Source organism: Aquila chrysaetos, chromosome 24, assembly GCF_900496995.4.
Source record: "Aquila chrysaetos chrysaetos chromosome 24, bAquChr1.4, whole genome shotgun sequence".
In the NCBI taxonomy this organism is placed as follows: Eukaryota; Metazoa; Chordata; class Aves; order Accipitriformes; family Accipitridae; genus Aquila; species Aquila chrysaetos.
Window position 1 is genome coordinate 15,018,288 of NC_044027.1, and position 23,332 is coordinate 15,041,619.

General features: G+C 62.4%; 1 protein-coding gene across 4 annotated transcripts; it reads left to right on the plus strand.

Annotated features, from left to right (window-relative positions):
- Nucleotides 1–209: 209 nt before the first annotated feature.
- LAMC3 (laminin subunit gamma 3) lies at nt 210–23,180 on the plus strand. Of its 4 annotated transcripts, XM_030000991.2 has the most exons (29): nt 210–497; nt 2,638–3,167; nt 7,064–7,368; nt 7,553–7,683; nt 8,609–8,775; nt 9,201–9,389; nt 9,547–9,664; nt 9,745–9,843; nt 10,173–10,309; nt 11,802–11,918; nt 12,237–12,435; nt 12,666–12,778; nt 13,049–13,267; nt 15,173–15,361; nt 15,444–15,689; nt 16,021–16,174; nt 16,292–16,434; nt 16,516–16,694; nt 16,792–16,930; nt 17,354–17,559; nt 17,859–17,935; nt 18,070–18,204; nt 18,516–18,660; nt 18,784–18,945; nt 19,296–19,398; nt 19,511–19,710; nt 19,977–20,123; nt 20,325–20,424; nt 21,070–23,180. In XM_030000991.2, exons 2-29 carry the CDS (start codon nt 2,651–2,653, stop codon nt 21,318–21,320), a joined length of 4,887 nt encoding a protein of 1,628 aa, XP_029856851.1. In that variant the 5' UTR covers nt 210–497; nt 2,638–2,650; the 3' UTR covers nt 21,321–23,180. The 4 variants fall into 4 exon arrangements, with proteins under 4 accessions (XP_029856851.1, XP_029856850.1, XP_029856852.1 ...); XM_030000990.2 differs by lacking the exon at nt 210–497 and having other exon boundaries at nt 2,386–3,167; nt 18,787–18,945; XM_030000992.2 differs by lacking the exons at nt 210–497; nt 21,070–23,180 and adding an exon at nt 20,768–21,057 and having other exon boundaries at nt 2,386–3,167.
- Nucleotides 23,181–23,332: the final 152 nt, after the last annotated feature.

The window sequence follows — 23,332 nt, forward strand, 5'->3', positions numbered from 1 at the left end:
TTAACAGGCCTTTCATCTGTACCCTGAAGGAATCTGCTATCTTCTGTCTTCTTAATTAACGTTCATTAAGCAAATCAGAAGAACGTTTTCCCCTCACCGCCTCCATGGCTCTTAACCCTTGCCGGGTGCCAGGTCCATGCCGGGGCAGGAGAAGGCTCCTGGGCTGTGACGGCAGGTTGGGGTGTCATCACAGCCTTGGTCACCCCGTCTCCACCGCGCTTGGACCAAAGTCCTGGGGCAGCGGGTGAAGTCTCCCCAGGTACAGAGGACTTCAGCTGAGGCTGGACCCCACTATACCGGTGGGACTGGGAGAAAAAGCCCAGCTCTGATTGCTCTTATGGACACCCTTGTTCAAGCTCGTCCATGTCCCTGAAAGACAAGGGGTTTCCCGTAACCAGCATCAGCTCTTCATCCCGTCCAGGGGTGAAGCTCACCCATGGCAAGGTGATGTATCTGCGTGCAAAGATTTCGCCGTGAGAAGGCACCGTCCAAACCTGGTAGGCATTGCAGTGCAGGAAAAATGTGTCCAGTGCCTTGTTCTCAGAGAAAAGGGGATTATTTGGGGCTACTTCTGCCCTTCTCTTGTGGAGTGACGTTAGTTGTGATGGGGTTTTCCCTCACTGGACAGTCGTGGGGGACAGGTTTGGGCCAAAGCCCTTGGCTGATCTGCCTCCACCTGCGGGCCACGTCAGGGTGGTTGCCAGTCTCCAGGACTGGGGGTGTATGTGTGCAGAGATGGGGTCTCCCACCTCCCCAGTTTGCCCTCAGAGATGACCCAGGGAAACCTGACCGGAGGGAATTGCTGTGCATGGGAGAGGAACTGAGCTTTTCCAGCCAGCCTTCAGTCCGAGTCACCAGCAGCAGCCGGTCCCAGAGCAGTGCCAGACCATGAGCCAGGGCTGGATCCTGCCCGGAGCACCCATCCCATGCACCGCAAGTGTCAGGCATCTCCTTGGGCAGGCAAAGGCTTGGGTCCAGCACCTGGCAGGAGCCTGGTGAGGGGCTCAGCCAGCCTGGGGTGCAGCTGAATCGTTTTGGGGACATGCAGCTCCCACACCAGCTGGAGCATCCCCACTGCTGTGCACAGCGGTGTCACCGCCGATTCCCGTCAAGCTCTGGCCCCGTGGGCCATCCCCCCACGCTGGGTGGGCGATGCTGGACGAGGAGGTGGGTTCGGGATACTCATCGGCTTTGCTCAAATCCACTGTGCATCCCCTCAGCAGCCACCGAGCCCTGGTTGCGTGGTCTCATCGCTTTCTAATGTGGACCCCTCTGCAAGAGGGGATGGGCCGGGCAGGGAAAACATCTCCTGGGTTTGTGTAACATCCCAAGGAGGAGGTGGCAAACCCATGACACAAGAGACCCTCTCCTGCTCAGAGCTTGCAGCCTCAATAGCAAGGGAAAAGCAAAACACCCGGAAAACCTCATCCCCGCAGGATCCAAATCCCTTCAAAACAGGTTGTGGAGATGCGCAGGGCAATTATTGAGCTGAAAACCTTCTCTTTCTCCCTGAAGGTTGGCAGTGGGTTTGCCACTGGCCTCCCGCTCCCAGGCAGCTGATGCACAGCTCCTCGGTGCTGGGAAATTCACCCTTCCCAGCGGAGCTGGCTCCGGCTGTCAGAGCCCGGGTCAATATATGGTAATGGGGCTTTGAAACGGTGCTGCTGTGGGAGCCGCTGCTGAAGACTCTGATTCACTGCTTCCCTCCGGTGCTTTCTCCCCGCAGTGTGTATGGAGAAGGAGAATAAAATAAATAAGAGTAGAAGGGGAGGGGAGGAAGGGAGCTTAAATTATAAATGAGGGCTAAGTTTCCAGGGCTCCTGTGGGCAGCTCAGCTGAGCAGTGGGGGGGGGCAGAGGCAGCATTCCCCTATGCACCCCACTTTTGCAAACATATCCCCTGTGGAGTGGGGGTCAGGATCTGCCCAGGGGTACGGCACTGTGCCAGCCTGCCTCTCTCCCCATTTGCTGTCACCCTCCTGTCCCCGTGGGTCAAATCTGGAGGGTCTCACAGTCCTGAGGGGGATCCCCTCTGGCACAGACTATCTTTAGCATTAACTGTGAAGCTGCTAATGAAGTTTGGCGACGATCTGGTTTTGCCATCCCATGGAGATGCCTCCACAGGGATGTGCCCTCGCCCTGGTTCAGGGGAATGGGCTGCCCCAAGGCAGCAGGCAGGGATGGGACCCCCACTCGTGGGTGCTGGTGGGGAGGCATGGGGGGTGTCACAGACCCACAACCCAGCCAGGTTGGTGTCAGTGGGGGAGCACTGGGATTCCCACAAATCAGTATGGGGGGAGAAGAGGGTGCTGGGTCTGCTCCAAAGCCTTTCCCCCACCCTCTCTTGATTTTAGGGCTGCAAGAAATGTGGTGGCCCCCACCAGTTTAAGGAAAAACCCACATGGGTGAGGCACGTATCACCACAAGCTCATCCCCGGAGCTGAGAAATGGAGGAGCTCGGTTCCATCCGTGCAGCCAAAGATGCAACACCCCCCCATCCCCAAAGCAACTGGCCCAGGGTGCGTCCCGCTGGAGGGGTCCCATCCTGCCCGGCCTCGAAGCCTGGGGACCAGGGTGGCCTGGGGGAAGCCCAAACCCTGCAGACTGGGCTCACAAACGAAGCTTTCGACATTCCCAGCAGCTTCCACAAGATGGACCTCGGAACGAGAGGAGGTGCCGGGCAGGGGGACGAGTCCCATCCCATCCCATCCTGTCCCATCCCATCCCGTCCCGTCCCGCCTGCTCCCACCGTGCCATCCGGAGGAGGCTCAGAGTCCGGCCAGGCGAGCCCCAGCATGGCACGGCCTCCCGGGCTCTGCCTGCTGGTCCTGCTGGGGCTGGGACTGGGGACGGGGGGCTCACCCGCCTGCCGGGACCCCCGGGGCCAGTCCCGTCGCTGCATGCCCGTCTTCGAGAACGCCGCCTTCGGCCGGGCCGCCCAGGCCACCAACACGTGCGGTTCACCCCCTGAGGACTACTGCCTGCAGATGGGCGCCCGCCACGCCAGCACCCTGTGCCACCGCTGCGATGCCACCGACCCCCGGCGCCACCACAACGCCTCCTTCCTCACCGATTTCCACAGCCAGGAGGAAAGCACCTGGTGGCAGAGCCAGTCCATGGCCTTCGGCATCCAGCACCCCAACTCCGTCAACATCACCCTCCACCTGGGTAAGTGCCGGCGGGATTTCCCGCGGTGCCAGCCAGGGAAACCGGCGGTGGGTGCATCGAGATCTGGGTGCAGCGATGGGGGGGGGTGGATGCTCCTGCATCCCGTAGCTCTTGGTGCCTGTTTTGGGTTAAAGACAGGACCTTCCCCAGGGCTTTTAGGGGGTGCAAGGAGGGGCGGGCGGATCACTGAAAGGACCCGGGGAGGGTCTGCCCCGTCCATCAGTCGAGCCCCGGTCCTTTGTGGGGTGAGGATGCCAGCGGCCATGCCTGCCTGTGCTGCTTCCCAGCCAGCCGTGCCCGGGGCGTCTGCTCTCCCGTTCACCCAAGGCTGCTTTTTACCGATTATGCAAGTTTGTGGAGCAGGAGGCAGGCGGGTCCCTACTCCCAGCCACCCACTGGGAGAGCCTTGCCCACCGGGGGTGAGCACTGGGGGTGCCAAGCCCGTGCTGGTTTGCCCCCGTGGATTGCTGAGGATGCCCGGTATGTCTCTGGTGGGGGGGGGGCAGAGCTCTGCACACACCATGCAGCCCCGGCAGGTTTCCCCAGCTGGGATCCGACCCTCTATATTTTAGACACCATGCAAGTCATCCGCTTGGAGGGTACTTAAACCCATGGGGCATGCCTGGCATTTTAAAAAGGTTTTTAACATTTTCCTGCCATCTAAACTACCCTGGCTATTGGCCAGCGCTGTAAAAATCTTCATTCTCTGCAGTCTCCTGCCATCTGCATGCCGAAGGGGGGTAGCGGAGGGGCTGCGGTCGGAGCCGGTAAGGGTTCAACCAAGCAGCAGCGCGGCACGGAGCCGTGCTGGTGGGACCCGCCGGCCGGGGTCGGGGTGACGGCGGAGGGTCGGCGCCTGCCCCGGCAGTGACGCGGGAGCTGCCCGTTTGGGCGGAGGTCGCCGCTTTCCCAGCCCCCTGCGAGCGGGCGGACATCTGGTCCTCGTCACCAGGCCGGGGCTCGGCTCCCCGCCGGGCATGAGAATCGATGCCGGAGGAGCCTGCCATCCCTGCTCCCGCTCCTGCCAGCCCCGCGGGAAGGGATCTGCCGGCTTTTTGCCCATCTGACGCGGGCTATCAGATTGCCCCAAATTTGTTCGTGTTTGACCCGGGGCGTAGACAACCCGAACGCGACTTGCGTGGCTGAGCAAGCCGCCGCCGGGCAAGTTTGCGGCCACCGGTCCCAGCTCGGCACAAAGATACGTGCGGGCTCCGGCACGCCGGCGCGTGCGGCAGCCCCTTGCCCCAGCCCCAGCTCCCCAAGCCTCGGGGCTTGCTTCCCAGCCTCTGTCTTTCTTCTGGCTCTTCCCCAGCGCCTTTGCGGGCCCTGTTGGACCCCGCGCTTGGGTTTCCAGTGGAGTCTTGTCCAGTCCCTGTGACCACCCTGCCGTGTTTGTCTCCCGTTAACATACCCAAGAATGTTGCACCGAGCTCATTGTCAGTCCCGGTCCCTGGATCCCTTCCTGAGCCAGAGCATCCCCCTGCAAATGTACCCTTCTTCCTGCATGGCTCGTGTATCTTGCCATGCTAAAAAGTGCCATTTTGGTGCCCGCTGCATTGCTGTCTGACCTTTCCCCTAGCTGCTGGGCCCTGTTCTTGTCCCAGCTGCACACATTTTTATTGCTACCTTAATGCTTTCACTTAGGAGAAAAAGCCCAACAGGTCCCTGCAGCCCTCGGGACGCGGCCCAGGACGAGTCCTCGCCGGTGAGCTCCACCGAGTAATTGGGTTTTTTAACCCACATAGCGTGTCCCTGCCAGCTTGCTCATCTTGCTCAGTCCCGAGTCAGATGTCTTGTAGGTTCTCCAGTGTGGTTACCTGGGGAGCTTATTAAATAAGATATCGAATGAGTTGGACAAGACCTGTGTTTACCTGCATGCTGTTGATTGGCGTTAATTAGATTATCCTCCTTTAAATCTCTCTTCTCTGTGAGGTTTCAGCCATGCTGTTACAGTGCATCAGACTCGGAGCAGATCGATAATCCAGAGCGCCTGTGGCCATTCCATTTACCCTCTCAGATGTCAGGGAGGAACCCAAAATATCCACAGGCTTGCAAAGGCAACAGGCACCGGGGCTCCTCGGGTAGCTCTCTGAATGCCAACAGTCCATTTCAGAGTGTCTAGATCAGGCGGTATCCACATCTGCGGCTCTGACTCTGATTTTCCTGTGGGATGTGACCCTGCGGCAGGCTCCCTAGGCTGAGGTTCGGGGGAGCCGGAGGTGGCTGGGGACATGTAGGCGATGTGACCGTCCCGCATGCTCCTCTCTCCTCTCCAAAATCCTCTGCCTGGAGCCCCCGGTGCGGTACGAGTTGCAGTTTGGGCTCTGCGGGAGGTGGGTCGAACACTTTGTTCGGAAGACAGCACAGAAGGGAGAGCATCCAGGGGTCCTGGTGCTGTCACCCTCAGCTGCCTGTCCTGCCGCACGCCTGCCTTTGGGACACGTCACACCTTCCCGAGCAGGAAAGCGGAGACAACCAGCCTGGGTTATTTTCTGGATTTTTTTTTTTTTTCCTAAGCAGAATTTGGCTGATTAAAATGCCTGTCTGGGAAAAGCACGTGCTCCCTCGGGATGATTCCCCAGGGCGGCGAGTCTCCTCCATCCCAGCTGGAGGCACCGAGATCGGGCTCCCCCAGTCCAGCCGCCCCCTCCCCTTGTGCGGGGCCACTTGGGGCAGGGGCTGTTTATTGACACAGCGCCGAGCTCCCTTCCTCTCCCAGAAGAAACTGCTCCAGGAGGTGATGGCCCCGACCTCGCTGTTTTGGTAGACATCCCCCCCGGGACCGTGCTGTCTGGGAACCGGCGCCCGCCAGGCGTGTGTCCCCCTGCTCCATGGGGTGCAGGGCAGGGGCACCCCTGCTGTCACCAGCCTGGAGGGGTCCCAGAGGGAAGTGAATTTGGGGAGAGGCACAGGGGAGCGCGGCGGCGGTGGGATAGCCCAGTTCCAGCCCCTTCTTGGCCCTCGTCACCTCTGGGTGGGCTGCGAGCGGGTCTGTCCCCCGCCCCGGGCGCTCGGCTGGGTGCTCCCTGCATCCCTGATGGGAGACAGCTGCTTTTCCCAGCGCCGGTAGCCGGGCTGCCTCGGCTCCCCTGCAGCAAAGTCGCAGCACATATGCGACAGTATTCATATGGGCCCAATTAAAGGCTTGTTTTCCTAGTCCCGGAATAACCCCTCTAACATTCCCAACTCATTATCTTTTCAAATAAAGCCAAAACCTTGCAGCTAATTGTTTTGTGCTGTCAGGAGCGGTGCTATTATGGAGCAATCCAGTCTTTGAGCTGGTCCTTCATCTCTGGCAATTAAGCCGTTCTGATGTTCACTTTGGTGTTTTCTTTTCCCCTTTTTGCTAATTCTTTCAAGCGCTTTCAGAGCTGTGTCGGCTGCCCTCGGGATTGGTGGCCTCTCTTTGTCTTCATCCCAGCAAAGACGGCAGCGATGCAGGGTGCCAGCACGCAGCTCCCTGGGAAGGGACCGGCCTTGACTCTTTCCACCTCGCCATCCCTGTGGCACTGCTGCCCCAGGGATGCTGCACAGTGCCGTGGGTCTGACTCTTCCCCCCCCGGCTGCTGGCTAGAGCCTGGCTTTGCGGCGGCTTCTCGCCCGTACAACCCTCCTGGTACATCCAGGCAATGGGTGGGCGGCTGCACTGGGGCGAGAGCCGATTTGGAGCTGGATGGGGTTTGGGCTGCAGTGAGGAGGAGCTGGTTAAGGGCAGCTGGATGGTGATTTCTCCTCTTTTAGCTTGGAGGAAAGAGGGGGACGGCGACGGCGGTGGGAGCAGGGGGCTGCCGACAGCCGTGCAGGATGGGGCGCCGGGTTAATTTCAGCCCTGGCGCAGGCTGGGGTACCCATCGGGCAGCCAGGAGAGGGTGACGGCGTTGCGGGTCTGTCCCCAGGCAAAGCCTATGAGATCACCTACGTGCGGCTGAAGTTTCACACCAGCCGCCCCGAGAGCTTCGCTATCTACAAGCGCAGCCGTGCCGACGGGCCCTGGGTGCCCTTCCAGTACTACAGCGCGTCCTGCGAGAAGACCTACGGGAAGCGGCAGCGGCACTACCTGCGGCCGGGGGAGGACGAGCAGGTGGCTTTCTGCACCGACGAATTCAGCGACATCTCCCCGCTGAGCGGGGGCAACGTGGCTTTCTCCACCCTCGAGGGACGGCCCAGCGCCTACAATTTCGACGGGAGTCCCGCGCTGCAGGTGCTGCTGGGGTGGGAATAAGGGTGGGTGCGTGGTCCCCCGGGACCGAGTGCGCTAATGCGGCCACCTGGGGTAAAAGCGCTTGTGATGCTCTGCATCCCTGTAAGAAAAGGTGCAGGATGCGTCCCAGTTGGGGTGGTGGCCCAGGCTCCTGGCCAAGGTGCCTTCCCCGTGTCTCCTGCAGGAGTGGGTGACTGTCACCGACCTGCTCATCTCCTTGAACCGGCTCAACACATTTGGGGATGACATCTTCAAGGACCCCAAGGTGCTGCAGTCGTACTACTACGCCATCTCTGACTTCTCCGTCGGCGGCAGGTGAGGGGCAGCCGGACCGAGGTGAGGGCGGGAGGGAGCGGACCTTCCCGGGGCTGTGGGGCCGGGGCAGCTGCTCCCCACCTCAGTCTTGTTTGAATTGCATTTTGGGGGCAAACTGCTCAGATGTGGCTTCCTCCATTTGTAAACCAGAGCTGGCAGTGCAGAGATGGGTGGTGAAACCTGGAGCCCTTCCAGCTGTGCAGAAAGGAGGTCTTTTCCCCCCAAGCTCTCTCCATTTGCCAGCAGCTCTATTTTCTTTGCCCCCTCCCACCCTCATGTCTTTTAATGGCACTGGGGCTTGTGTGGCTCCTCCTGTGGTCCTGCTTGGTCCCTGGGCACAGCAAAAGAGGGGTCCCTGGGTGCCAGCGGAGAGATGCCCCGAGGCTGCGGAGACTGGTGGAGGAGCTTGCAGTCGGCACAAGCACGGCCCAAGGAGCCGGAGCAGCTGCCGGAGGGATGGGGAAGCCGATGTGGGACAGAAACACCAGTGACACCCACTCAGTGCTGCCCGTGGGCTGTGCTGCATGTGCCCTTCCCCGGCTGGGAGGAGTGGGAAACCTCTCCATCCCGGTGAGAGCTGCCTCCCCCAGGCAGCGGGGCTGGGGCTGCTCCCAGCCGGCCGGCAGCCCCCATCGCTGTCCTCTCATCCCCCCCACTGGTCCCAGCAGCTGGAGCTGGTTAGCATCTCACACGGGCCACCCTCGGCGTGTGACCTCCCAGCTGGCCGGGCCACGATCGCCTCAGGGACACAGCGGGCGACCCCAACACCGGCACAGCCCGAGCCGCTTTCTGCCCCGCTCCTCACCCCATGGCCGCCCCAGCACCAGGGCCACACTCTGCACAGCCTGGGCACCGTCCCGCTGCTGGCTGCTCCCCACACCGGTGCTCAGAGGGGCTCGTCCCCACGCCGGGGGTCTCGCCGCAGGTGCAAATGCAACGGCCACGCCAGCGAGTGCGCGCCGGACGAGGCCGGGCAGCTGGTCTGCGTGTGCCAGCACAACACGGCCGGCGCCGACTGCGAGCGCTGCCAGCCCTTCTACCAGGATCGGCCCTGGGCTCGCGGCACCGCCGAGGCCGCCAACGAGTGTCTCCGTGAGTATCTGCCGGGCTGGCTCCGCGGTCACTGTGCGTGGTCGGCCCCCACGGGCCACGCTGGCGTTGCGTCGGCTCGTCCGGCTGCTCCTGCCCTTCCCGCCCGGGAAGAAAGCGCCCGCTCCGTTTTTGTAAGGCTGCTCTGGGCAGGGAGGGAGGATTTGGCACCGCAGGACCCCCCCTTCACAGCATCACCCTGAGGATTCCCTGACATTTCCTTACCCCCACGAGCGCAGCCGTCTGCTCTGCGCACGGTGCTGCACCCGCCTCTGCTCCCAATGGCGGAGGCATTGCCGAAAGCTCACGCCGCTGAGCCAAGCAGCCCCTCTGGCTCATCCAACCCCCAGGAGGTTGCTTTAACCCCTGGGTGAGCCCTGTACCCCCGAGATGCCGACCACCCCTGTTGTGTCCCTCCGTCCCACCAGCTTGCAACTGCAGCGGCCGCTCGGACGAGTGCTTCTACGACCGGGAGCTGTACCGCCGCAGCGGGCACGGGGGCCACTGCCGCAACTGCCGCGACAACACGGCCGGGCCCCGCTGCGAGCGCTGCCGGCAGAACCACTACCGCTGGGAGCAGCGGGCAGCCTGCCAGCCCTGCCACTGCCACCCCGCAGGTGCGTGGGGCTGCACCGAGTCGGGCTCCGGCTCTAAAACCCCTGCCCTAGCCGGGGCTTGGCGGGGAGGGACGGTTTCGGTCGGTCTCCCCATCTCACCCCCCCCCCGCCACATCTGGCTGGGGTTGAGCCTCAGGGCTGGCTGGGGTCCCCGCAGGCTCCCTGCAGCCCCAGTGCGATAGTTCGGGGACCTGCCTCTGCAAAGCCAACGTGACGGGCTGGAAGTGCGAGCGCTGCAAGGACGGTTACCACAGCCTCAGCGAAGGTGGCTGCAGGTGAGGAGGAGCCCGGCTCCGGGCAGGAGCAGCAGGATGGGACCGGGGCTCACTTTGTACCTTTGTCTTGCCCCATCCAGACCCTGCGCCTGCGACCCAGCGGGCAGCGTGGGCGCCTGCGACCCCAACACAGGGCATTGCACCTGCAAGGAGAGGGTGGAGGGGCACTTGTGCAACAGGTAAGCACCGCGGTCCCGGGATGGCGACGGGAATGCTGCCCCTTTCCAGGCTGGGCTCTGTGCTGGGGCTCGGTGGTCAGTGCAGGGCAGGTGTCTTCACTCCCGTGGGGAATTGGTGCTTTCCCAGCCCCCGCACATGACCCCTCACAGGGACTTTGCCATGGGAATCCTGCGGGGTCGCTCCCTGCAGAGTGCAGCTGCATCCCTCTGGACCACTGGGACTGGGCTCACTCGGAGCTGCCACCAGTGTCCCCACCTGGATGCTGCTGTGGTCCCCTGTGGCTCTGCCTGCCCTGTGCCACCGGCTCCCGTTTCTTCCCCATGCCCAGGTGCCAGCCGGGCTGGTTTAACCTGCAACCCCACAACCCCGCCGGTTGCACCAGCTGCTTCTGCTACGGCCACTCCACCGCCTGCACGGCGGCAGATGGCTACGAGGTGACCCACGTCCGCTCCGACTTCAGCCAAGGTACCGACCCCCCCCAGCCCCGGGGAGAAACAGGGGGCACAGCTGTGCCAACTCCAGCCAAAAAATTCCAGCAGTTTGGGAAGGCTGGGGCTGAGCATCCCCCTTTGGGGCTAACTGGTGGTGGCGGTGGGAGGGGGTTTTCTCTGGCTCGCCCCTAATTTTGCTGTTAAACCTCTGCTTTTGCCCCCAGCTCTGTGGGGACGGGCTCTCCCCGACTCCCCACGGCGTCCCTCCATGCCGACCTGCTCCCGGGGCTGTGCATGGCTCGGGGAATGCTGCGGAGCCGGGCATTGCCGTCTCACCACACCAGGGACTGTTAGGAGCCCTAAAAATCAGCTCAGAAAAATAAAAACTAAAAGGATGGAGCCTGGTGGGAACTTTCCCCCTTATTCCCTCCTCTCCCCATCCTCAGCTGGGATGGGGTAGGGCAGACGGGGGGGGGCCAGGGGTGCGGGATGGGGTGCTCTTGCCCAGCTGCAGCCAGGGCTGTGCGTGGCAGGGCTGGATGCGTGCGGGATGTTCGGGGAAACCCTGCCATCTGCCGCGCAGCCCGACGTGTGCAGCCCTGGCTGCGGGCGCACCGCGGAACCCACCGCAACCCCTGCTCGCCGGGACCCCCGCCTGCACCCCGGCAGGGTACGGGCACCCATCGCGGGCAAGCCCGGCTCTCCGCCTCGGCTGTACCCCGACGGGGTGTGCGCGCCAGCGAGCAGATGGATGCGAACACGCCAGGCGCCGGTTTATCCTGATTGCCTCTAAACCGTGCTGCCAATTGCTGTACTGCTGTAATGTCTTCCACGGCCTTGAAATAGAGCCAGGCTTTAAAGCGAGTCTTTTTTCCACCCTTCACGCAGCCAATTTGGGGCTGGTCCTTTAGGGACGGGTTTGGCAGAGCCCTGGGCTGGGTTGCAAGAGGCTCAACACAGCCGGGCAGCGTGGGGCAGGGCGCAGCCACCCACCCTCCGAAAGCCCTGCTCCCCAATCCTCAGCTGAGCTGGATCAGTGCTGGGCGAAAGGGTCCAAATTCGGGATGATTTGATCATCGAGTGCAGCCCACTCAAGAGCCAGGGAGGGATTTCCAAGTGTTCGTCCTGCGGGTGCCCGGGGCTGGAAGAAATAACTCACCCTGGGGAGTGTGTGGAGGGGGGGGCAGATTTTAGCTGATTTCTGAAGGAAACCGACTTAATGCAATTACACCCCATCTCTCCCTGGGCTTCCTGTGCTCTCCAGCCCACAGTAACATTGGAACCGCAGCACAGGCAGGGGGGCGAAAGTTTAAAGATAATAATTTCCTCCAAATCTAAGAAAATAAACAGAGGGAGGGGCTGGCTAGGGTCACTCTCCAGTCCATGAGAGCACAGAGCCCGAGCAGAGCAGGGTATTACAAAACACCGGCCCCTTAGAAAACCCTGCAGAGTCTCGGGAGGAGGGACAGAGCCCCCGAAAGCAGCACCCCTTTGCCCCCGCACTGCCGCTCTGTGCTGTCACGCAGGGCTGGAGAGCTGGGCTGCCGCAGCTGCGGGCATCGCAGACCTGCCTCTGCGCTGGGCTGGTGGGGAGATCGTCACCGAGTGGGATGGAGAGGAGCCGGTGGATTTTCTTGCACCAGGTATCATGTGTGCCGGGGTCCCTGGGGTCCTGTTCTGCCATGGGGACTCCTGGGTGCTCTTGTGGGAAATCCCACTGCTACACCGGTGTGTGAGGCACTGGGCTCAGTCCCAGAGCTGAGCATGTTTCAATAGCACAGGGCAGTGGCGGGGATTGGAGCGGTGGACTGGGACCCTGGGAGGGCAGGTTGGAGCTGGCCCTGCTCTAGGAGAGTGACCGTGCCTCCTGGTGATGCTGGTGGGAACAGGACTGCACCGGCAGCCCCGGCAGACTTGGTACCTCCATGTCCTACAGACTTTGCTCCTCTCTCCCCTCGCAGAGAAGTTTCTGCAGAACCAGCGTCTCAGTTACGGGCAGCTCCTGTCCCTGCTGCTGGGAGCGGAGAGGAACGGGACGGGGATGGAGACCGGGATGCCCCTGCTCCAGGTCCAACTGGTGCTGGAGGGTGAGGGGATGCAGATCACCATGTCCAGCAGCAAGAGCCAGCCCCAGCGCAGAAAGCAGGCTGTCACCTTCAGGTACCCATCACGGCGCTTTGGGGAGCCTCGGCTGGGTTTGGGACACAGCGTGTCTGACCTTGCCTGGGCTGCCCTGTGCTTTGGGGTTCAGCCCTGTTCCCTGCACCCTCTCGGGGATTTAACTGTGCCCCCATCGCTGCGCCTGGGTCCCCGTCAGGGAGCCGAGCTGTCCTGCGGTGCATGGCTGCCAGGCTGGCCCTGTCCTTCCTCCCACGTTCCTTCTCCGACAGGCTGCACGAGGCAGAGGAGGGTGCGGAGCCTTCGCTGTCGGCCTTCAGCTTCCAGCGCCTGCTCTCCAACCTGACCGCCCTCCGCCTCCGCATGAGCCGCGGCCCTGTGCAAGGTGGGTGGCTCCATGCCATGTCCCCACGGGGACCAATCTGGGATGGGGCTGGGGACATCGAAGCGGCATGAGGCCCTCAGGGACGAGAAGCATTGCAGGGGGTGTGTTGGGGGGCAGGGGCTGGCTCCTCTCTGTGAACACCCCTGAGCTTTCCAGGAGGTATTTTGGGGTCTCCTACACCTGTCATCTGGAGCATTTCCAGGCAGGATGGAAGGAGCAGGGCCGGGGGACGTGCCATCCCATCCTCACGCCGCTCTCCCCCTCTCGCAGGCAGGCTGTCCCTGAGCGAGGTCCAGCTCACGTCCGCTCGCCCCGGGCCGGGGGCACGGGCGGGCTGGGTGGAGGAGTGCACGTGTCCCCCGGGCTACACCGGGCAGTTCTGCCAGTCCTGCGCGCCCGGCTTCAAGCGGGAGATCCCCTTCGGTGGTCCCTTCATCAGCTGCGTGCCCTGTACCTGCAACCAGCACGGGGACTGTGACCCCCTCGGAGGTGCGCACCCACCCGCGCTTGCCCCGTCGCTGTGTGCACGGGTGACAAATCCGTGTCTTTGCTTGTTTCTGAGGGATGCTGAAAACCACCTGTGAGGGCTGCGGTACCCAAAACTTGCAAGTTGAATTGCTTGGCTGGTTGTAGGGACTGGGTTCATAAATGCAAAGACAGAGATAATTAATGAAGTGCAGTAACTGTGGTAATTTATAATGAGAGAGGCATCTTTCACGGTAATTTATGACCTTAAAGGAGAAGAAAGGAAGGGTGCTGGTCCTCAGAGGAGTGGGGAGACAGGGGTCAGGGCAGGAGAGAGGCAGAGGGTTTTGCCAGGACAGGTATCGCAGGCAGCATCGCTGCCTGAGGAGGGGAGCAGGACTGGGCACAGCCCTGATGCCTGCAAACTGGGGGTGAACCTGAGCAGAGAAACAAGTAAAAGAGCAGGAAAATACAGCAGTGCCAGGCTTGCAGGAAAGCACCAGAGGAGCCGGCTCTCGTGCTGCCAGCCCAGGCCCTGCTCTGCCTCCAGATTCAGCTCAGAGGTGCGTGACTGCAGCAGAGACTGTGGCTTGAAGGGAGGAAAAAGCAAAATCAAAGTCTTCAAGGCAGCGTGGCTGTGTCTGGGGTGGTTCGCAGGGTGTTGGTTCTCCCTTCTCCTGCCAGGCAGTGTCTGGATGGCTTCGGTTAGGGAAGGGGGACAGGATTGCAAACTGCTGCCCTGGAGCTTGAGGTGGCTGTGTGAATCCGGCACCAGCCTCGCTGCTGTCAGCCCCGGGCAAAGGCAGATCAGAGCCGTGAGGGGCTCATGAGATGCTGCCTTGCTCCCCATCTACCCCTGCAGAAAGCAAAAGCTCCGACTGGAGCTGAAAAGAGCTTGGAAATAAGGTGATGCATTTGGTACCCAGTAGGAGCCCCTGGGGTTCCTTGCTGGCCGGCTCCCCTCGGTGAGGGATGACAATAGTGTATGGCCAGGATGGAAAGGGCTGGAAGAGGCGTTGTGCTCAGCAAGTGCCCCTGCCCTGCCAGTAGAAACGAGGCAGCAGCTCTGCAAACTTGCCCCTCGTCTCACAGAGCCGGGGCTGGCGCTGCCGACTGCACAATCCCCAGGGACGGAGCCAGGCTTTTGATGTCCCGGCCCAAGCGCTGCCAGCCCGAGCCAGCCCGCATGATTCCTTTTGTTTATTTTTCCACTCCTTACTGCCACCCGCTTTTCCTTTCTTTTCCATCATCCGGCCCCGCCTGGATGTGGGGAAAATGGAAAAACACCCGTTCCCTCCTGCGCAACCCGCCTGGTATGACCTGACCCCACAAATCATGGGGAAAAATCCTCCCGCTGGCTCCTTCTCTCTCTCCAGTCAAGCAGAGCATCTGCCTGGAGGTGGGGGGGTTCCTTGGGCATCCTTCGTCCTCCTCCTCCTCCTCTTCCTCCCAGCTGATTTCAGAAGGCTGTGACTCACCGGCTCGGCTCGCAAGGAGACGCTCGCTCCCTGCTGGGTGCCGGCCGGCTGCTTGTGTTTTCCATGACAGGCTGGAAACGATGCGCCTCGTCGCTGAGAAATATGTTGTCGATTATCGCAGGCGCCGACAGACTCCGTGCACGTTGATGGTGCTGCCTTCGTGGGCCAGCGCCGCCTCGTCCCCAAGCCGCGGGGGAGCGCGGGGCTGGCGCTGGGGCCCAGCATCTTCTCCAAAAACCTTCTCCCTTGAGCAAGGACAGGGAGGGAAAATGTTCCGAGTCCTGCTTGGGGACGTGCAATCCCAACGTGATCCCTTGGCTGGAGCTGTGCATCCATTTTGGCACCCGCAGTGTGCCATGCTCAGCGCTTGCCTCTCCATCTCTGCCGCGGTCCCCGCTGTTATTCGGGGCTGGGTTTTTGCAGACCCTTAGCTCCGTTTTCCTCCTCGCAGGGCACTGCCAGTGCTTGCACAATACAGAAGGTCCCTCCTGCGAGCGCTGCAGCCCCGGGTTTTATGGCAACCCCTTCGTAGGGCGCTTCGATGACTGCAAGCCGTGCCCCTGCCCCGGCCACTCACCCTGCACCGAGATGCCTGGCAGCGGGGAGGTGGTCTGCACCCACTGCCCCCCAGGACAGAGAGGTGAGGCTGGGGGTGGGCAGGTGAGGGGGCCGTGGGCAGCACCAACACAGCCAGACACTCCCCATCTTTTCGCCTTCCCCAGGAAAACGCTGCCAACTCTGCGACGATGGGTTTTTCGGGGACCCCCTGGGGCAGAGGGGCCCCGCGCACCCCTGCGTCCCCTGCCAGTGTCATGGGAACGTGGATCTCAACGCCGTGGGGAACTGCGACCCTGTGTCCGGCCGGTGCCTGCGCTGCCTGTACAACACGACGGGCGAGCACTGCGAGAGGTGTCAGCTGGGCTTCTACGGGGACGCGCTGGCTCCCGACCCTGCCGGGAAGTGTGCACGTACGTATGGCCCTGGCGGCTGGCCCTGCTCCTCTGAGTCCCACTGCAGCCAAATTCCTCCCAGCAGTGGAGGCAGAGGGTGGAAAGGGGATGCCCGGTGGGTTTCGGGGCTGAGTGACGGTCCGGGTTGGTTCCAAATGCTCAGGAATGGCCTTTGCCCCCTCTCTCTGCTGCTGTCCTTCCCTGGAGATACCCCGGGCTGCAGGGGCTCAGCCTCCTGGAGCCCTGTTTGATGAGGAGGATGTGACCCTCCACACTGCGGGGGGCTCAGCCCCGGTGCCCCATCTGCCAGCCCCGTGCCGGGATGTAAGCTGTATTTTGTCTCCCATAGCTTGTGATTGCAACCCCGACGGTTCAGCCCCGGGGCAGGAGGGCTGCGATCCTCGCACGGGGCAGTGCCGCTGCCTCCCGCACGTGATGGGCAGAGCCTGTGGGCTCTGCCAGCCTGGCTACTACGGTCTGCAGCCTGCCGTGGGGTGCAAGAGGTATGTGGGGGCACGGCGTGGGGCTGCGAGGGGACAGCCGCGGCTCTGCGTCCCTGGCTTTGGTCTCTGATCGTTGCATCTCTTGCTCGCTCATCACCCTTCGCCTCTCGGTGCCAGCTGCGAGTGCCACCCGACGGGGTCACAGGAGAGCGGGTGCCACACGCTGACGGGGCAGTGCTCCTGCCAGCCGGGCGTCACGGGGAAGCAATGTGACCGATGCCACCGCGGCTTCTTTGGCTTCTCTGCCAGGGGCTGCCGAGGTAACGGGGACGGGGATCGCGCCTCGGTCCCAAAACCGGAGCTGGCAGCCGGAGCGTGACGCCTTTCTGCCACCGTTGCAGCCTGTAACTGCTCCCCGCTGGGCTCCGTCACCCCCCAGTGCCACGAGAACAGCACCTGCCTCTGCCGCCCCGGCTTCGTGGGCTACAAGTGCGACCAGTGCCAGACCAACTTCTTCCTCGACCCACCGAGCTCTCGCTGCCAGCAGTGTCCTGCCTGCTATGGGCTGGTGAAGGATCAGGTACAGCCCGTGCCCTGCCAAGGTGGGCGCAGCATCCCGGCCCCAGCGCTGCCTCAGCGTCGTCCCCCCCCCATGTCCCCCCGCGTCTTGCCCGCAGGCTGATCGGCTGAAGGCCAGGCTGCAGGAGATGGAGGAATGGCTGCAAGAAACAAGCTGCGATGCCCGCCCGGGCCAGTCCGCCGTACTGGGAGATGCACCGCGGGGAGACGGGCTGCCCAGCCCTCACCTCCTGCAAGGTACGGGGGACACCCCCTTCCCTCCCCCACGGGGGGAGCCCCACGTCACCCCTGTGGGGACCCTCTGCTCCCGCAGGGTGCTGTGACATGCTGGGTGGGAGCAAGGAGGTCCCAGGTCAGCGGTGGGGTGATGGAGAGGGGGAGGGCAGCCAGGGGGGCCATGCCTTTTTGTGTAGGACAGAGCACCGCAGGGATGCTTGCACCCGTGAGGTTTTGGAGCAGCTGGTGATGGGCATGAGAGGGGACTGAGCATCCTTTTGGGTGCTGCATCCCTGGGTCCCTCCTGAGCACCCAGGAGGGACTGTCTTCCCCTTTCATTAGCAGGCAGAAGGGGGGGTGCTCAGGCATGGGGCAGCCCCACAGGCAAGTGGGGAGCCCCGAGCACCTCTGTGGGCAACAAGCAGCTCCTTGTGCTGCCCGCAGGTGCCCGGGCCGCACTCTTGACACAGGTGGGGCGGCTGGCAGGGGTGCTGGGCACCGCGCAACACCATCTCGGCAACGCCAGCAAGGCCATCGGCTGCTCTGGCCACGGACCCCCCAAGACCTGCATCCTGCTGTCGGAGATTGGGGCTGTGCTGCAGTCGGCGCAGCGGGAGATCCTGCATGCCGCGGACACCCTGGCTACCACGGTGCGGGCTCCCACCGGCCCCGGGCTCCCGGGTGGGACTGGTGGCAGTCCTAGGGGGCAGTGGGATGTGCAGGACTAGTGGGGTGGGATGCGCCCAGCACAGCGGGTGAGTGGGAAAGCCTGGGGTCTGTGTGGGTATAGCCCTCCTTGCAGCTGAGTCAAGAGCAGCTATTTCCCTTGCTTACTCCTGTTTGTAAACCTCCTCCAGCCCTTCGGGACGTTGTCGTTGGTGCTGGGCTGGCGGAGTCCGGGAGTCCCTGTTCCCCGCCGGGGTCTCACTGCTGCTCTTTGTGTTTCAAGGAGATTCCCCAGGAAATCCCTCAGCAGCCCACGAACTGGAGCCGCCGGGCGCTGGAGGCGCGGGCACTGGCTGAGAGGTACGCTTGCAAGTCTGACCCTGGCATGCGCAAGGCAGAGGAGGCTGCCTGCCCAGCTGGGGGTGTGGGATGGCCACTGCTTTCTCAGAAGGCCGACCCTAATATCATCTCTCTGGGTGCCCTTGTCCCTGCAGCCACCGGGACGCTGCGGCGCAGGCGGAGGCGGTGGTTGGGAGAGCCCTGCGTGCCTCCAACGCCAGCTCCGAGCTCCTGCGGAGCCTGCTGGAAGGGAATGCGATGCAGAAGGCACAGCACGAGCTGGAGGCCGGGTGAGGGGCTGGCAGCAAGGGGGGGGGGCTGGCAGGGCAGCACAACCTCTTGCCTCTGGCCGGGTCCCTGTTACAGGACTCGGTCACGGTGATTTGGCATCTGCCCAACAGGGGCGTGCAGAGTCCCGTCAAACTCATTGCACCACAGCGTTACAAAGCGGAGACCCAGAGCGCTCTGTGCTGGGGGTGTTAAAGGGAAAGCCCCCAGCATTTCCCGCTACATCTGTGTCTGAGGCCAGGTCCCCAGTTGTTATCTCTGTCCTTCGAGGGACCAGAGGGCCCCAGGTGACAGCGGCGTCCTGTCCGCTTAGGTACGAGGAAATCCAGCGGGCGCAGGAGGAGCTGGGCGCTGGCGTGGCGGAGGTGGCAGTGGAGGCCGGGAGAGCTTTGGCAGCCGTGCAGCAGGCAAATGCAGACATGGCCGAGAAACTTCTGCAGGTGGCTGCACTGGGGCAGGTGAGCAGCGTCCAAGCTAAGGCTCCTGCTTGCATCCCTACCCCTAGCTTTACCTGTTGGGCAGCGCTGCCTCCCAGGCTGGGAGATGCTCTCATGGAGCCTTTGGCATCCCTGACCCCGCAGCAGGCGCTGCCGGCGCAGGCTGGAGCCCTGGCACAGGACTTGGCAGCACTGGAACAGGCAGCAGAGGCGCAGGAGCCATTGGCTCAGCAGGCTGTTGAGGCATCCCGTGCTCTGGCAGCCAGATTGCGCCGGGAGCTGCAGAGGACTCGTGGCTTCGTGCAGGTAATTGCTGCTCACTTGCACGGGGTGTCCCTGCAAAATAAGTGATGGGGACCCGCTGTTCCAGCTGGAGCTGTGGGCATGCCGGGTGCATCCCTCTCCTGCCTCCCATCTGAGGCACGGGGGGGGGGGGGGGGGTGGGTGAGCCCCATCCCTGCTGCTCCAGTGACCGGAGGGACCATGCCTGCAGCCGGGGGGTCAGGAGCAGATATTGTGGGAGACATCTCCCCTCAGGCTCCCAGATCTCCCAAGGAGCTTGCCTGCCAAGTGGGAGCGGGCTGGGACCCATGTTTCCCAGCTGCGTGCAGCTCTTTGCCCCCTCCCAAGCCTAACTCCTTCTCTCCTCTCCCCAGCTGCAGGACCGGGCTGGCTCTGCCTGTGGCACAGCCACCTCGGCCGTCTCACGTGGAAAAGCTGTGCTCTCCGACACGGAGTCCTTGCTGGCCAGCTTGCAAGGTAAAAGGCACTAGCCAGAGCATCTCCAGCCACAGCTCAGCTCTCACCGTGCTGGCTCTGGGTCCCAAGGGGAGAAAGGGACAGTTTGGTGACAGCTGGGTTGTCCCCACAGGCATGAGGAAGGCGCTAGGGCATCGGAAGGGCCAGGCTGCCCTGAGCAGGAGGATGGCACTTGTGCAGGACAGGGCGTTGATGGAGGCCCAGAGGAAGATTAAACAGGCAGAGAAGACGCTGGGAAACTCCTTGTCTGTCTCCACCGCAGCCCAGAGGACAGCCAGGGAGGCTGAGCAAGTCTCTGGGGAGAGCACCAAGGTCTGAGCGGAGGGATGTGGCATGCGGGGAGCCTGCGCCAGGCTGCAGGGCGCAGCCAGGCTGGCAGCCATCCCAGGCAGAGCCCAGCCTGTTGCAGGCAGGGCTGCAGAGCTCCCAAATACAGCTTCTGCTGCCCGTCCAGCACAGCCCACCCTTGTCTGCGTGCAGACCAGGGGGATGCACCCAACCAGGGCTCCAGCCTAGGAGCCAGCCACGGTCCCCCCGCATGTCCCCAGGTAACTGTCCCCATCTCCATCCCTTTGCAGAGGGCACAGGCTACGCTGCAGGAGAGCAAGCAGGTCCGCAAGCACGCCAGCCAGCTCGCCACGCGTGCCAACGAGACCCAGCGGGAGCTCTCCCGGCAGGAGCATGCGGCTGAGAAGCTCAGGGGGGACCTGGAGGAAGCACACCGGGTGAGTCGGGTCCCCTCAGGCAGCTTGTGTACTCCAGAGCCTGGAAAGGGTTTTGCCCATAGGCCAAAGCACAGGGAGCATCCCGGCTTTTGGGCTCCACTGTATGGGGAATGCCTTGGGGCCATTCCTGGGATCCCCTCCCCTCTCCCATCCAGCCAAGGGTCAACAGTGGCCCTGATCTGGGTCTGTCTGTGTTGGAAGGTGGGGACAGAGGTGAGTGAGATGGCAAAAAGTCTCCAGGAAGCCCGGGGCTCACTCATCTCGGACATCAAGACCCTGAACAACCTGCTGAGCAGCCTAGGTGAGACCCGGACGGGAGCAGGGTGCAAGCTCTTGGGGAAGGACCAAGCTGTTGGGGCCCGGGGCTCTCCTGCTCACTGGCCATCCGGGCTAAGCTGGGTGTCCTTTGGCTGAGATCGCTCAGGGTCTTAGCAAAGCCTCTTGAGGGCTCACGTCTCGAGGAAAGCCCTCGTGCAGAATGTATTGGGGCTTGCTGAATGTGTGCGCTCATGCCTGGTGTGGGGACACTGATCTCCCTTGGCATCTCCGGGAGGAGCAGGGCTGGGTCAAGGGCTCAGTCCCTTTGGAGCTGAGGGCTGTGCTGGGCTGGGTTTGCTCTTTGTTACTGGTTGGTTTTGCTCCAGCTCTTCCTGCTGTGGTCATCTGGGTACACTGCTGAGCGCTCCTGGACTTTTGCATCTGAGAAGTTTTGCAAAGGGGTGGAAATCATCACCCATCTGTAAGAGAGAGATGTGCCCAGGCCCTGCCTGGAGCCACAGCCCTATTTACTTATCTGTGATCTCTGGGAAGCTGCAATGCCTCCATGCCCCGCTGCACCCACTCCCTATAGTTTGCCTGATGCCGAGGGTCTGAGCCCCTGGAGCTTGTCCAGAACCTCTCCTGCCCGGCTCTCTGCCTCTCATCCATGTCCTCTCCCCTTGCCCAGGCAACCTGGAGCAGGCTGTGCAGGTGGAAGCGGTGCTGAGCGCCGGGCGGCTGGAGCTGGAGCGGCTGTGGCTGCGCCTGGCTGCGCCGGGTGCCCTGGCCGGCCAGCTCAGCCTGCTGCAGCAGGAGGCGGCACGGCAGCAGGAGAAGATCCAGGCGTTCGAGAGTGACTTGGCTGAGATCCGGGCCGACAAGCAGAACCTGGAGGACATTTTGCGGAGCCTCCCCGAGGGCTGCTCGCGGTGGCAGTGACAGGTCCCTGGCCACCGCCCCACCACCTCCATGCCCCCCTGCACAGGGAATGGCAGAGCGAAGGACACCCTGCGTTCACCAGCATCGATCCCTCCCGCTGCTCTTCAAACTGCCCACCATGCAATATCACACCCCAGGTCCTCATCCGCACAAGTTCAGGCTCAGCGTCCTGAGCGCTCTGCGGCATGACTTCAGCCACCAGCTCTGTCCTCGGGCAGGGGGACAACCAGCTACCAGGGACCACCGATGTCTCTGTGCAGGATATGGAGCCATCACAGGGTTGGTCTCTCACCATGGAGTGAACAAAGAACCATCACAAATCTCCTCCATGCTGGACATGTCCCTCCATCCCTCCTTCCCCACTGCAGCACAGCACACCGGGGAGGGACAGCTTATCAAGTATGTAACGTACCAAAGCTGTAACACCCGGCAGTCCCTCCTGCCCCAGAAGAAGACGAGAGAGGCTGTCGCACGCATGCTGAAAGCTGGTCCTGCCGCACAGCACCCTGCAGTGTGATGTTCATGTGCTGTGGTCACGGAGGTGCGGAGATGAATCCCGGTGAAGCCAGGCAGAGAGCTGCTCCCTGGAGGGCATGCAGCTTGCCTGCTTCCCAGGGGAAGGGAGTTCACAGCAGAGAGGGCTAAATTGGGGCCAAGCAGAACCAAAGCTGGACCCTTAACCAGCTCCTGGCAGGCAGGTGGGGCATCCTCTGCTCGCTGCAGGGTAAGAGCAGCTCTGCTCTTGCTGTTCCCCTGCTCCAGGGTAGCGCAAGGTTGCCGCTGCCTACAGCTCTGGTCTTTGTGTCCTCTCCCAGTTCCACTTGGCTCACTGGATGTCACCAGGTCTGGCTATAAACCAGCCCAATTGCCGGCAGTCCCAGGGGCTGGGTGGCATAGCAATGGACCTGGCAGGGAGATGGGAGAGCTGACACTTGCAACTGCATCACCCACAGCCCCGCATCAGCACCCACACCAGCACCCGCACGCCCTCCCCACTGGAGAGGAGCTGGCTGGTGGCACCGGGCTGTGCAGCCAGCATGGGCTGGATGGGAAGCAGCTGGACACGGCCAGCTTCTGCCAGTGTCACTCCCACTGGGTGGCAGAGGTCAGTGGCTGTATCGCCTTTAAAGGAAAGGCATGTGCGTTCACCCCTGCCTCCCATGCGGGCTGGTCCGTGGGGCCACGCGGGCAGCAGCAGAGCCAGGTCCTTGTTCAGCCCACCCTGCGCTGGCTGTGCCGTGACTCCAGGTAGCAGTTGAAGTCACCCCCGTAAGACCAGAAATGAGTCCCCAGGCTGGAGCCCACTTCACTTTTTAACCTGTTTTACCTGTGCTCTGCTCACGGTGCTGGAAATCAGGTTTGCTGAAGTGTTTTCGAACACTGTATGTGAAACTGCTGCCATAGACACTGGATCCCCCCCAGCGTCATCTGCGGTGGGTCCAGTGGTCTGGAAGGGACACAGGATTTTCCTGCCACGAACAAACTCATCTGCCTCCTAATTCTGCACAGAAGCTGCCCAAGGAGTGGGGTGCCAGAGCTGCGGCGCTGCAAGAGCGTAACAGCAGGGGCTCTCCTCTCGCTGCCCAAGGACAGCTCTGCAAAAGCAAAACCATGCAGCAGTGAGAGCACAGTGTGATTCGCCTTGGCCAAGAGGCAGGGAGCCACAGCCACTTACCGTCTCCAATTATACATCTCCAATCGACACACAAATTTGCTGCTGTTACAGAAATGTCAAGCCTCTGCCTTGTGCCTGCTGCTGAAGATATGGTTCATCCTCCCTCCTGCTCTCCCTGGCACCCTGTTTTTTCAGCTGGTGACACCTGCCTAGAGCTGTATCCATTAAAAAGTCTTAATATAATACATAGCTGCCTGTCCCCTTGAGTGCACGGCAGCAGGAGGGTCACACGCTGTACCTGTGCTTGCCGTTTTCTCGAAGAGCAGGGGTAGCTGCACCGGGGGTTGAAATGCGGCTGGCTCTGGGGTGGTGTGGGGCAACTGGCTGACAATTCCTA